Source organism: Triticum aestivum, chromosome 6D, assembly GCF_018294505.1.
Source record: "Triticum aestivum cultivar Chinese Spring chromosome 6D, IWGSC CS RefSeq v2.1, whole genome shotgun sequence".
NCBI lineage: Eukaryota > Viridiplantae > Streptophyta > Magnoliopsida > Poales > Poaceae > Triticum > Triticum aestivum.
In genome coordinates, this window is record NC_057811.1 from 365,095,980 (window position 1) to 365,111,463 (window position 15,484).

Sequence of the window (15,484 nt, forward strand, 5' to 3'; positions counted from 1 at the left end):
CTTTCATAAAAATATGTACCATTGTCCGTTATATACGTTCATCTATTCAAGGAAAAATATTTTCACATGACATTGGAAATGTTTCATATTGCACGAACAAATATGATAAACTCGCTCGTGTTAACTATTTTTCTGTGAAACAAAAGCATGACAATCAAAACAAAAATGTAGACCGTAAACAAAAATTAGTTATTTCCTGGAAAATTTTAAAAATAACATTAGCGGGATAATTATTGTTGAAACACATGAAGACTAGGACAAAAGAAAAAGGGAAAACGGAAGGGGAAAAAGGAAAAATGTTATCCAAAGAAAACAGAAAGTAAACTACATGTGTCGAAGGAAAACGGAGTTTGGAGGAGCGTTCCAAATTCAGTTGCAAGAACCTCCAAATAAACGCCAACAAGAAAGAAATGAGCATTACTTGCGCGCTTTGCACTCTTATCTCTTGCCTCTCTCAATCCATACATGTAGCTGCTTAGCTGCAGATCATGGACACTATCCTTGCCCATTAGGCCAAGAGATTGAATCAACGACAAATAAACTATCAATGGCATCCAACCATCGTCGCTTCCTCCTCTCCGGCGCCGTCTTGCTCTCAGTCCTCGCCGCCGTGGCCGCCCTGGAGAGCGTTGAGGACGAGTGCCAGCCAGGGGTGGCCTTCCCGCACAACGCATTAGCCACCTGCCACACCTACGTGATCAAACGGGTCTGCGGCCGCGGTCCCAGCCGGCCCATGCTGGTGAAGGAGCGGTGTTGCCGGGAGCTGGCGGTCGTCCCGGATTACTGCCGGTGCGAGGCACTGCGCGTCCTCATGGATGGGGTGCGCGCGGAGGAGGGCCACGTGGTGGAGGGCCGCCTTGGTGACAGACGTGACTGCCCGAGGGAGGCGCAGCGGGAGTTCGCCGCCACGCTGGTCACGGCGGCGGAGTGCAACCTGCCGACCGTCTCGGGAGTCGGGAGTACACTTGGTGCGACCGGCAGATGGATGACGATCGAATTGCCCAAGTAATGAAGCGATCAAGCGAAGTACTCTACTGGCAGATGGAGTACTGCATGTAGAATAAAAGTACTCAAGTGAAAACAAATAAATAAAGCTTGTGAGCTGTATGCGTATGATCTATGGTGTGGACTGTTAAATTGTTGTCGGTTGATGAATAAAAAGGGTTGGAACAAATAAATTTGTGATCGGTTCATGTACATGCACTGCTGCGGAAATTGCAGATTTGATCGCCACAAACCACTCCGAACCTTGAGTTGGATTCTCTAATCTCATCTAAGTAAGAATTATATGGTCCTTGCACCTGGCCGCCCCTCCCAACCATAGCCGCCCCTCCTCACCACCCCCCCCCCCCCCCCCCGCCCCCTCTCTTCCCTTCCTCGCCGCCGCCTGAGGCAGCCGCCGGGCAAGCCCGGGGCGCCAAGGATGGTGGCGGCGGGGCCTCGGTTGCCCTGCTCTGCGTGGGGAACCCCGGATCTGGAGCGGCGGCTCCATTGGCAAGACACGGCCGGCTAGCAGCCATGCGGGTGGTGGATCTGGCGTCCCGGCCGCGCGAGCGGTGGGATTCGGTGGTCGTTGGCGGAGGCTTCTGCGGCGGTCGGTGCACGCGATCTGGTGTCTCCCCTCCTCCCGTGTTCGGCATGCGGGCCAGCCTTGTCGGGCCGCGCTTCCTCTTGGTCGCCGGTTCTGTACAGGAGGCGCTGCTGGTGGCGGGGATCTAGTTCGGGTGAAATCCCTGGCCGGCCATGACCGGCCGCGCCGACGGCGACGCCTGAGGGCGTCGTTCCCCTCCTTGGAGGCGTCGGTATGGACTGATCTCCTCTCGTCCCCTTCCCCTAGGTCTCCCGGGCGAAAGCCCTAACTTTGTTGGGCGGCGGCGGCGCTCATGGTGATGTTCCCTTCTTGAAGGCGCCGCTTTGGGAACCTTAGGGTTGGGTGACGCTTGTGGGTGGTGGGCGACGGCGGTGGTGCGGGCCTATCCTAGCATGGATTTACGTCCGTTGCTTGGAGATGGACTCGCGTAGGTGGAGGTCGTCGTCTGGCGTCGTGGTGGCGTCAATGGCGGAGGACCTGCCAAGGCTCGCGTAGGTGGAGGTCGTCGTTTGGCGTCGTGGTGGCGCCGATCGTGAAGGACCTGCCAAGGTTGTCACCTCAATCTGCTCTGAAGATGGACCAGTGGAAGATGGCGGCGACGACATATGTGAGTGCGTCGGACCGGTTTGAGCCCCGGACCCGGCAGATGGCTCGGTCGGGGCCTCCGGCTTTAGATGTTAGGCTTAGGTGAGAGGTCTGGGTATGTGGCCTAGCTTGCACCCCTTCATCATTTGGATAGGAGTAGCGGCAGATGTTGCCAAGATGGTGGATTAAGGCATATTGTTGTTCTACTTTATAAAGTCCTCGAAAATAATCAATAAAATGGCCGCATGCATCTCCCAGATATAGAGGCCGGGGGTCATCCTCCTTTTCTAAAAGAAAGTAAGAATTATATAACTCTCATCAAACATCTGCAGTGTCCGATATAAAGCATCCAGATTCAGGCCTCCTTTGATTCAAAGAAATTCAATAGGATTTTTTAAGGAATGAAATCCTTTGGAATTTTTCCTACGTTTGTCCTTTAATTCATAGGATTAAATCCCATAGAATTTTTTCCTTTGAAATCTTTTGTACTACATTTCATAGGAAATCTAACATCCATTCCAACCACTTTTTACAATTCCTTTACTTTTCATGTGAAATCAAATACTCCTTGCTAATCCTATAAAATTCAAGTGAGCATGACACTCCAATCCTATACTTTTCATATTCCTACGTTTTTAAAATCCTGCGAATCAAAGAGGCCCTCAGTTTGTTTTTACCGCAGGCTAGTGCGTCGTCGTCATTTTTCGCATTGGCCCCTTTCTGTTTCTTGTTTTTAGAGAAAAGACATGAAGGCCCGACTTCAAATTAATGAAGCCATCAGCTGGCTAAGATACAATGGTGCTAAATTACATAGGCAAAGGCTTGACCAAAAACTGAGATAATACATGCGCATATAACTACCACCAGCAGAAGCAGCGAACAAAGCACCAAGAGAGGCAACGATCAAGCCGTCGGATATCCTGCGCAGCCAGAACGACAAAACCGCAGCCACCCGACGATAGCAATTGCCGTGGACATGAAGATGCAGACCGCTTCAAGGAAGACATCGACTCCGTCGTCTGCCGCCTCGGACCATTGCCGGAGGAGGGACCGATATCTCCCCTTCGTCCAGACCATGCCATACACGCGGACGAACACCACCGGCCGGTGACAAACAGCAAACAAGGAGAGTAGCCGCTAAAAGATGTGAAAGGACCCACACACACCACCACCAACGACGGCAACCAGGGGAACCGAGCACCGCTGCCGCCACCAACCACCACGCACCAGGACCACAACCCCCAACCACCCCTTGAACGGAGCCTCCAGGGAAGACCAAAATGCCAGAATGCCTTCGCCGTCCGGCCAAAAGGCCAAGACTTTCGTCCGGAGAAGGATGGGTGAGGAGAGGGCGCACCAAGAAGCCGGACCCGCTCAAGAGGGAGAACGGCACCGGAGCGCCGTCGCCGTCGAGGTCAGCGCGAAATCGACCAGGGGTTTCCCCCGTTACAAGGCTCCACCACCCCATCCTTGCCGGCCAGATCTAACGGGGCAACCACCAGATCGACAAGAGGAGACCACCGCGAGAGGAAGGGGCCGGGATGATGAAGAGCCACCCACCGCTGCAGCAAGACCTCGCTGCCCTCACACCGCCCACGCGGCCGTAAGGGACGGCCATCACCTACGCGCGCCATCCACCGGAGAGATCGACACCGCCATCTCCACCCAAAGTCTCCGCCCTGGCCTCCAAAGCCCCTCACACCGGTGCGAGGCAGCAAATCCTCGCCGACACCATCACCCGGAGACGCGTATCAGCCGACAGCCTCCTTGAGTGGCGGCGAGGAGGGGGAGGGGTGAGAGGTGGCGGCGGCTAGGGTTTGGGGCCGCTTCGATGTCGCCCCTCGAGAGCCAGGGGAGGTTGTCCTACATAGAGAGACTCACCCCTTTCTGTTTCTATGTTGAGTCGTTTGGGCTTTCTTTGTTTTCATTCTTTTTTGGCAGCTGTTTCATTTGGATTTCATGTCTATTGGGCTGAGGGTTTTTTTACTTACGGAGGAGTAGTAGCTGGGAACATATTATCCATAAATATAGGACTCCAATTACGCCCAAACATTCGGAATTTGGCTATGGAAAATTGAATGTTTTTATGTAAATTTTAGCGATGCAATGATGGAAACTTTAGTTAGCAAGCATGTCAAAATCGTGTGTACTGTATTTTTTGTCAGGGAATTGTCATGTGTGTCAACTAAGCTTGTCATCCTCGCATCCCTAAAATTGCCATAAAAAACGTTCGATTCGCCATGGTCAAATCCCGTACGTTCGGGATTTATCATTTTCGTAAATATATGAGGAGAGAGAGAGAGAGAGTAAGCTAGAGTGATAAGGAGCAACAAAAATAAGTATACTCATTCCAACTAAAAAATACTTTACTCATGAGGAAATATACAAGGTAATACCTATTTGACCGTCGTTGCGTCAAACTATCGCCAAAACACATAGGCCGAAGCGAGCGAACGAGTTAGATAGATGGCCCGGCCCAGTTGTAAGGAATCCAGTTTTACGAACCTTCTAGAAGGTTCCGATTTGGTCTTTTTTGCTTTTTGTTTTTCCTGTTATATTTACAAGTTTGTAACGGATTTCCTTCGGGTTTTTTGAGTTTTATTTTTCCTTTTCCTATTTTTTTCAGTTTCATTTTCTTTTTCAAAGATGTTCACAAAAATCAAAATTGTTCACATTTTCACTAAATGTCAAAGGTTTCAAAAAATGTTTAGAATTTCAAAAAATGTTGCCATTTTATAAAAACATCTTCAAAAATTCAATAATAATAGTGTTTTTGAAAAATGTACTGAAACTTCCAAAAAATGATTGCATTTTTCAGAAATGTTCTCAAAATTTTAGAAATGCCCGCATTTTTCAGAAATGTTCTCAAAATTTTAGAAATGCCCGCATTTTTCAGAAATGATTTTTTCACTATTTCAAAAATGCCCGCATTTCCAAAATAATGTTCTCAAAATTTTTAAAATGTTCGCAATTTTCAAAATTATTTATGAATTCCAAAACATTTACATTCCTACAAAATTTTCAAAATCACATTTACTTTTTCATGTTTTCCAAAAATGATCAAATTTCAAAAAATGACCGTCTTCCAAAAGAGTGTTCATTTTTCAAATAAATTGTTTCCTGAGTTTTTCTTAAAGAAAAAGGACAGGAAAAAAAATGGAAAACATAAAACCCACTAGAAAAAATCAATATGGTGTCCAAGCCGCAACAACACCCAGTCTACCTAATCGCTGGACTCGACCTTGTCGCTACATCAGGAGCGCTAAATGGGTCGGCCTGCTTGCTCGCTACCTATGCGAAAGGTCGACCATTTGACGTAGTTAGTGTCAAATAGGACCTCCTGAGATGCATTTCCGGCCGGTGAAGCTGATGTAACTTTTTTTGGAAAACATACTCCACTTTATTGATCAATAATGAAGCTTACAGGAATAACGAGATAACATGCGGTTTTATAAACCATACATGGCTCCCGTCTCCTAATGCAGAGCATGTTTCGCTAAATTGCATGCCTCCATATTGGAGAGACGACCCTCATGAACGAAAGAGCAAGATTCAAACACCTTCAAGTTGATGCATCCCTGTTTGCGTCTACTCTGTTGTTGGTTGTGACATATCGAGAGCCGACAAAAATATGAATATAAAAATATGAGTGGCCAGAGGAATTTGGTTCATGTATCACTTACGACATGAATACCATATCGCCCAGAGTGCAATGGCTAGCTTGGTGAACTCCACATGTGGTGAAGAATCAATCATGGAGAAGATCCAACTTCTCGCATCAGGCTCCGTCATTGCAAGGATATGATCCAGCAATTTCTGAACTGGACAACGCCCATACACATCAAGCCACATGGAATTAGAGAATGCATCCACTAGTCCTCGGCTCCGCAAATCACCCGACATGAGTGGATGCCATATTTGTATTATTAAATATATCGATCGTGAGCAGCGAACACTGGAAAAGCCTCCACAGGAAGACCTTCAATTTAGAGGGGACCTTAACCCGCCAAAATTTATCCAGGCCTTTTGTTCTCTAGCATTATTTGATGCACTAGAACGACCATCAAGCCATGCTTCTCGGTCATCTTGGTCATGATCAATATCCTATAGGCTGGCCAAACTGTGAATTCCCCCTTCTTCTTATGGCCCCATGCCCAAAAATCTGAAATTTATCCGGTACTTAGTGGAATGTTTAAAATTGGGTCGGCATCAATCAGCAAGAAAACATCTCAAACTACCTCTTGTTTCCATCTGAGAGATATCATTAGTTAACTCACTAACAAGCTGAGGCCGGCCGGGTCACAAGAAAACTATAGGGCGCGTAGCATAGTCACATGGGATCCTGTTGTGTTGCCATATTTCTGTTGTTTTCCCATCCCCTATGCGTCGATCAAACCATTCTTCACCATCTCCATAGTCAATTTACCATCTGGAGCTGAATTGCTAAGTGACACAAAAGGTGTGTTCCAACTATCACGCAAGGAACTCAGCAACAACAATGTTTGCACCTTACTCAAAGTTGTTCTTCGTGACTGAGAGTTGATTTATATGGTACTGAAAGACATTCAAGTGATCAATCACACTAATGCCATCTCGGTACTCAAGCTTTGCAAGTCCTTTGATTATCGAGGCCTTGTTCACGGATGTCTTCCTCTGATACATATACTTCAATTTCTACCATATCTCATATGCACTTTATTCATTTGCAACATGGTGGAATATATTATGACTGATGTAAAGACGAATTATACCTATTGCCTTTCTGCACACACTCCCCATTCTTCTTCCATGTCACCTATGGGTATATTATCTTTCACAATTGACTCATAGAAATCATTGCAATAAAGGATGTCTTCCATCATGGGCTTCCGTAATGAATAATTGGGAGGATCAAGTTTTATCATGCCACGTATCATAACGCTTTCTTCCAAAGCCATTGTGAGCAAAACTTCCAGCAACAATCAACAAACCGGGATTGAAAAACCTCTTGAGCAACCAAAGCTCTGATAACACTCTGTTGGAAATTAGCACATGCTTGATGATGATCTCATAAACTACAGCAAAACAAAGTAACTTCAGCACCACCTCTATGCACTAATTCACGAATCATTTCTCAAACACGGAAAGAAACATGCACATCAACATATAGGGTAAGTTTGGTCACCCAAAACTTAGAACCAAACTAAACACTTCTTTTGAATTTTCCAGTCCAATGCTACACATCAGACATCCATACTCAGATATGTTTGGTGCTAGGCAAACCACATAGAACAACAACAGAAATCAACACACCAATTCTTACGTAAACAAAACTCTGAATTGGGGTAAAACCACTAGCCGAAGCCAACACAACAATTTCTTCTCTATATAGCACCGGAGTCTCTCATATACATCAAGATTTCGCTATCTTGGATGATAACAACAAGATTTGTGGCTCAGGAGCTAGGAATTGAAACAATCTCATCAAAGACGGTAGAATCACAGATTGAAGGAGACATGGTAGTGTATCTGGACTTCACAGCCTTGGAAACGAGATCACATTGTTTGGTGGCAAGCTCTTACTTCAATCTCCCTCCCTTTCCCTTTCTCTCTTGGTTTTCTCTTCTTCTTCTCCAATTGAGGCTATCCTGATTTTTGCCACCCTTGGTGGTAGTTACTGGATAGGAGGCTTAACCTCTCCCTTTTCCCTTGTGAAACACTAAAATGACCCTATGTCACAACCCTAATGCGCAGTGAGTTTTTACATAGCTGTTAGGCCACCTAAAGGCTTCAATTTGCCATCTCCTCACATCCCACACTAGGAGGATATCCCAACACACTAGATAGTGCAAAATGGGATCGATGGCATATGATACACCATTGAATACAATTTTTATGCGTCACTGACATGTGGAGTGGAGGAGGGTGATAGGTGCATAACGTAAGCCCGAGTTACTGAAAGTATCTAAAACTTCCTCCTTACTTTTTGCTCCGGATCAATCATGTGTTATAGATACTTATGAGCTTTCTCCGCCCTACTATGGACACTTCTCTTTCGTAGGAGCTTCTTCAGAAATATCTGAAACTTAGCTGCCTCACAGAAATAGTTGTGGAAAGAAGCCTACGGGATTACAGTTATGTTCTTTTTGGCTTATCTCCCCTTAGCTTTTTCCAATTTTTTGATGAAAACTTTATAATGCTCCTAGATTGTAACTGTGCGATGTTTAACTTATACACATGATTGATATGGCAGTAGGCACCTTATGCCAACTCTAGACGATCCCCTATCCGGCTATAGAGGAGTACAATTTCGGTTTTACTACTCTATGTCGCACCTAGCCGAACTCCTAAAATCTACAAGGGAGTATAATTTTTACTCCCCCGCCAAAAATACCCTCCAAGCCGCCTAAATATACTTGGCGCTTGCACGGTCGAGTAAAAGTTGTGTGCCTCTTTCTCCCGCCCTCGTGGCTCCGTCGTTCCCGTCGCTGCCGCCTCACGCGCCTTTGTCACCACCGATGACCGGCCCCGTCACCGGAATGGACAGCTAAGACCCTTCCGTGTTGGGGAACGTAGCAGAAATTCAAAATTTTCTACGCATCACCAAGATCAATCTATGGAGTAACCTAGCAACGAGGGGAAGGGGAGTGCATCTACATACCCTTGTAGATCGCGATGCGGAAGCGTTGCAAGAACGCGGATGAGGGAGTCGTACTCGTAGCGATTCAGATCGCGGTTGATTCCGATCTAAGCACCGAAGAACGGTGCCTCCGCGTTCAACACACGTGCAGCCCGGTGACGTCTCCCACGCCTTGATCCAGCAAGGAGAGAGGGAGAGGTTGGGGAAGAATCCATCCAGCAGCAGCACGACGGCGTGGTGGTGATGGAGGAGCGTGGCAATCCCGCAGGGCTTCGCCAAGCACCGCGGAAGAGGAGGAGGAGGGAGAGGGGTAGGGCTGCGCCGAAAGAGAGACGTTCTCATGTTTCTTGGGCAGCCCAAACCTCAACTATATATAGGGGGTGAGGGGGCTGCGCCCCCCTCTAGGGTTCCCACCCCAAGAGGAGGCGGCCAGCCCTAGATCCCATCCAAGGGGGGCGGCCAAGGGGAGGAGAGGGGGGGCGCCACTAGGGTGGGCCTTAAGGCCCATCTGGACTAGGGTTTGCCCCCTCCCACTCTCCCATGCGCCTTGGGCCTTGGTGGGGGGGCGCACCAGCCCACCTGGGGCTGGTCCCCTCCCACACTTGGCCCACGCAGCCTTCTGGGGCTGGTGGCCCCACTTGGTGGACCCCCGGGACCCTCCCGGTGGTCCCGGTACATTACCGATATCACCCGAAACTTTTCCGGTGACCAAAACAGGACTTCCCATATATAAATCTTTACCTCAGGACCATTCCGGAACTCCTCGTGACGTCCGGGATCTCATCCGGGACTCCGAACAACATTCGGTAACCACGTACATGCTTTCCCTATAACCCTAGCGTCATCGAACCTTAAGCGTGTAGACCCTACGGGTTCGGGAACCATGCAGACATGACCGAGACGTTCTCCGGTCAATAACCAACAGCGGGATCTGGATATCCATGTTGGCTCCCACATGTTCCACGATGATCTCATCGGATGAACCACGATGTCGGGGATTCAATCAATCCCGTATTCAATTCCCTTTTGTCTATCGGTATGTTACTTGCCCGAGATTCGATCGTCGGTATCCCGATACCTTGTTCAATCTCGTTACCGGCAAGTCTCTTTACTCGTTCCGTAACTCACATCATCCCGTGATCAACTCCTTGGTCACATTGTGCACATTATGATGATGTCCTACCGAGTGGGCCCAGAGATACCTCTCCGTTTACACGGAGTGACAAATCCCAGTCTCGATTCGTGCCAACCCAACAGACACTTTCGGAGATACCTGTAGTGCACCTTTATCGTCACCCAGTTACGTTGTGACGTTTGGTACACCCAAAGCATTCCTACGGTATCCGGGAGTTGCACAATCTCATGGTCTAAGGAAATGATACTTGACATTAGAAAAGCTCTGAGCAAACGAACTACACGATCTTGTGCTAGGCTTAGGATTGGGTCTTGTCCATCACATCATTCTCCTAATGATGTGATCCCGTTATCAACGACATCCAATGTCCATGGTCAGGAAACCGTAACCATCTATTGATCAACGAGCTAGTCTCCTAGAGGCTTACTAGGGACATGGTGTTGTCTATGTATCCACACATGCATCTGAGTTTCCTATCAATACAATTCTAGCATGGATAATAAACGATTATCATGAACAAGGAAATATAATAATTACCTATTTATTATTGCCTCTAGGGCATATTTCCAATAGTCTCCCACTTGCACTAGAGTCAATAATCTAGTTCACATCACCATGTGATTAACACTGACAGGTCACATCACCATGTGACCAACATCCAAAGAGTTTACTAGAGTCAACAATCTAGTTCACATCATTATGTGATTAACACTCAATGAGTTCTGGTTTGATCATGTTATGCTTGTGAGAGAGGTTATTAGTCGACGGGTCTGAACCTTTCAGATCCGTGTGTGCTTTACGAATATCTATGTCATCTTGTGGATGCTACCACGCGCTATTTGGAGCCATTTCAAATAATTGCTCTACTATACGAATCCGGTTTACTACTGAGAGTCATCCGGATTAGTGTCAAAGTTCGCATCGACGTAACCCTTTACGACGAACTCCTTTTCACCTCCATAATCGAGAAAATTCCTTAGTCTACTAGATACTAAGGATAAGTTCGACCGCTGTCATGTGATCCATTCCCGGATCACTATTGTACCCCTTGACCAACTCATGGCAAGGCACACTTCATGTGCGGTACACAGCATAGCATACTGTAGAGTCTACGTCTGAAGCATAGGGGACGACCTTCGTCCTTTCTCTCTCTTCTGCTGTGGTCAGGTCTTGAGTCTTACTCAATACTCACACCTTGTAACACAGCCAAGAACTCCTTCTTTGTTGATCTATTTTGAACTCTTTCAAAATCATGTCAAGGTGTGCGTTCTTTGAAAGTATCATCAGGCGTCTTGATCTATCTCTATAGATCTTGATGCCCAATATGTAAGCAGCTTGATCCAGGTCTTCCTTTGAAAAACTCCTTTCAAACAACCCTTTATGCTTTCCAGAAATTTTACATCATTTCGGATCAACAATATGTCATTCACATATACTTATCAGAAATGTTGTAGCGCTCCCACTCACTTTATTGTAAATACAAGTTTCTAACAAACTTTGTATAAACCCAAAAACTTTGATAACTCCATCAAAGCGTATATTCTGACTCCGAGATGCTTGCTCTAATCCATGGAAGGATCGCTGGAGCTAGCATACCTTTTAGCATCCTTAGGATCGACAAAACCTTTCTGATTGTATCACATACAACCTTTCCTTACGAAAACTGGCAAGGAAACTTGTTTTGACATCCATCTGCCAGATTTCATAAATGCAGCTAATGCTAACATGATTCCGACGGACTTTAAGCATCGCTACGGATGAGACAATCTCATCGTAGTCAACTCCTTGAACTTGTGGAAATACTCTTAGCCACAAGTCGAGCTTCATAGACGGTAACATTACCGTCCATGTCCGTCTTCTTCTTAAAGATCCATTTATCTCGGATTTCATGGCTTCTAACCATTTGTCGGAATATGGGCCCACCATCGCTTCTCCATAGCTCGTAGGATCATTGTTGTCTAACAACATAGCTTTCAAGACAGGATCACGTACCACTCCGAAGTAGCACGCATCCTCGTCGTCCTACGAGGTTTGGTAGTGACTTGATCCGAAGTTTCATGATCACTATCATAAGCTTCCACTTCAATTGGTGTAGGTGCTACATGAACAACTTCCTGTGCCCTGCTACACACTAGTTGAAGTGACGGTTCAATAACCTTATCAAGTCTCCACCATCCTCCCACTCAATTCTTTTGAGAGAAACCTTTCCTCGAGAAAGGACATGTTTCTAGAAGCAATTACTTTTGCTTCCAGATCTGAAATAGGAGGTATACTCAACTGTTTTGGGTATTCTAGAAGATGCATTTATCCGCTTTGGGTTCGAGCTTATCAGCCTGAAACTTTTTCACATAAGCATCGCAGCCCCAAACTTTTAAGAAACGACAACTTAGGTTTCTCTAAACGGTGTCGTCTCAGCGGAATTGCGTGGTGCCCCTTTTTAAAGTGAATGCGGTTGTCTCTAATGCCTAACCCATAAACGATAATGATAATTCGATAAGAGACATCATGGTATGCACCATATCCAATAGGGTGCAGTTATGATGTTCGGACACACCATCACACTATGGTGTTCCAGACGGTATTAATTGTGAAACACTTTCCACAATGTCTTAATTGTGTGCCAAACTCGTAACTCAGATATCTCTATGATCATATCACAGACATTTTATCCTCTTGTCACGACGATCTTCAACTTCACTCTGAAATTACTTGAACCTTTCAATAATTCAGACTTGTGTTTCATCAAGTAAATACACTCAGCATCTACTCAAATCATCTGTGAAGTAAGAACATAACGATATCCACTGCATGCCTCGGCACTCATTGGACTGCATACATCAAAATGTATTACTTCCAATAAATTGCTCTCTTGTTCCATCTTACTGAAAATGAGGCCTTTCAGTCATCTTGCCCATGTGGTATGATTTGCATGTCTCAAGTGATTCAAAATCAAGTGAGTCCAAACGATCCATCTGCATGGAGTTTCTTCATGCATATATACCAATAGACATGGTTCGCATGTCTCAATCTTTTCAAAACGAGTGAGTCCAAAGATCCATCTACATAGAGCTTCTTCATGCGTTCTATACCAATATGACTCAAATGGCAGTGCCACAAGTATGTGGTACTATCATTACTTTTGGCATGAACATGTGTATCACTACGATCGAGATTCATTTTAGGTGCAAGACCATTGAAGGTATTATTCAAATAAACAGAGTAACCATTATTCTCCTTAAATGAATAACCGTATTGTGATAAACATAATCCAATCATGCTCAACGCAAACACCAAATCTCGATGGTAGAGGGAGCATGCGATGCTTGATCACATCAACCTTGGTAACACTTCCATATCGTCATCTCACCTTTAGCTAGTCTCCGTTTATTCCGCAGCTTTTATTTCGAGTTACTAACACTTAGCAACCGAACCGGTATCTAATACCCTGGTGCTGCTAGGAGTACTAGTAAAGTACACATTCATATAACGTATATCCAATATACTTCTGTCGACCTTGCCTGCCTTCTCATCTACCAAGTATCTAGGGTAGTACTGCTTCAGTGACCGTTCCCCTCATTACAGAAGCACTTAGTCTCGGGTTTGGGTTCAACCTTGGGATTCTTCACTAGAGCAGCAACTGATTTGCCGTTTCATGAAGTATCCCTTCTTGCCCTTGCCCTTCTAGAAACTAGTGGTTTTACTAACCCTCAACAATTGATGCTCCTTCTTGATTTCTACTTTCGCGGTGTCAAACATCGCGAGTTGCTCAAGGATCATCATGTCTATCCCTGATATGTTATAGTTCATCACGAAGCTCTAATAGCTTGGTGGCAGTGACTATGGAGAACCATCACTATCTCATCTGGAAGATCAACTCCCACTCGATTCAAGTGATTGTAGTACTCAGATAATCTGAGCACATGCTCAACGATTGAGCTTTTCTCCCTTAGTTTGCAGGCTTAAGAAACTTGTCAGAGGTCTCATACCTCTTGACGTGGGCACTAGTCTGAAATCCCAATTTCAGTCTTCGGAACATCTCATATGTTCTGCGACGTTTCAAAAACGTCTCTCGTGCCACAATTCTAAACCATTAGCATTACTCACTGAACTATCACGTAGTCATCAAAACGTGTATGTCAGATGTTTCGCAACATCTACAGACGACGCTGAGGTTCAGCACACCGAGCGGTGCATTAAGGACATAAGCCTTCTGTGCAGCAATCGAGGACAATCCTCAGTTTACGGACCCAGTCCGCATAATTGCTACTATCAACTTTCAACTAAATTTTCTCTAGGAACATATCTTAAACAGTAGAACTAAAGCGTATGACATAATTTGCAAAGACTTTTTGACTATGTTCATGATAATTGAGTTCATCTGATTAATGAACTCCCACTCAGATAGACATCCCTCTAGTCATCTAAGTGATACATGATCCGAGTCAAACTAGGCCGTGTCCGATCATCACGTGAGACGGACTAGTCATCATCGGTGAACATCTCCATGTTGATCGTATCTGCTATACGACTCATGTTCGACCTTTCGGTCTTTTGTGTTCCGAGGCCATGTCTGTACATGCTAGGCTCGTCAAGTCAACCTAAGTGTTTCGCATGTGTTCCGAGGCCATGTCTGTACATGCTAGGCTCGTCAAGTCAACCTAAGTGTTTCGCATGTGTTCCGAGGCCATGTCTGTACATGCTAGGCTCGTCAACACCCGTTGTATTCGAACGTTAGAATCTATCACACCCGATCATCACGTGGTGCTTCGAAACAACGAACCTTCGCAACGGTGCACAGTTAGGGGGAACACGTCTCTTGAAATTTTAGTGAGGGATCATCTTACTTACTACCGTCGTTCTAAGCAAATAAGATGCATAACATGATAAACATCACATGCAATCAAATAGTGACATGATATGGCCAATATCATCTTGCTCCTTTGATCTCCATCTTCGGGGCACCATGATCATCTTTGTCACCGGCATGACACCATGATCTCCATCATCATGATCTCCATCATTGTGTCTTCATGAAGTTGTCACGCCAACGATTACCTCTACTTCTATGGCTAACGTGCTTAGCAATAAAGTAAAGTAATTTACATGGCGTTATTCAATGACACGCAGGTCATACAAAAAATAAAGACAACTCCTATGGCTCCTGCCGGTTGTCATACTCATCGACATGCAAGTCGTGATTCCTATTACAAGAATATGATCAATCTCATACATCACATATATCATTCATCACATCTTCTGGCCATATCACATCACATAGCACATGCTGCAAAAACAAGTTAGACGTCCTCTAATTGTTGTTGCAAGTTTTTACGTGGCTTGTATAGGTTTCTAGCAAGAACGTTTCTTACCTACGTACGACCACAACGTGATATGCCAATTTCTATTTACCCTTCATAAGGACCCTTTTCATCGAATCCGTTCCGACTAAAGTGGGAGAGACAGACACCCGCTAGCCACCTTATGCATCTAGTGCATGTCAGTCGGTGGAACCTGTCTCACGTAAGCGTACGTGTAAGGTCGGTCCGGGCCGCTT

The 15,484-nt window shown here is 45.7% G+C and overlaps 1 protein-coding gene across 1 annotated transcript; it reads left to right on the top strand.

Annotated features, from left to right (window-relative positions):
• The first annotated feature begins 432 nt into the window (after nt 1-432).
• On the top strand, nt 433-1,178 carry LOC543483 (alpha-amylase/trypsin inhibitor). Its single transcript, XM_044560742.1, has one exon. It carries the CDS (start codon nt 548-550, stop codon nt 1,007-1,009), a length of 462 nt encoding a protein of 153 aa, XP_044416677.1. The 5' UTR covers nt 433-547; the 3' UTR covers nt 1,010-1,178.
• The last annotated feature ends 14,306 nt before the right edge of the window (nt 1,179-15,484 follow it).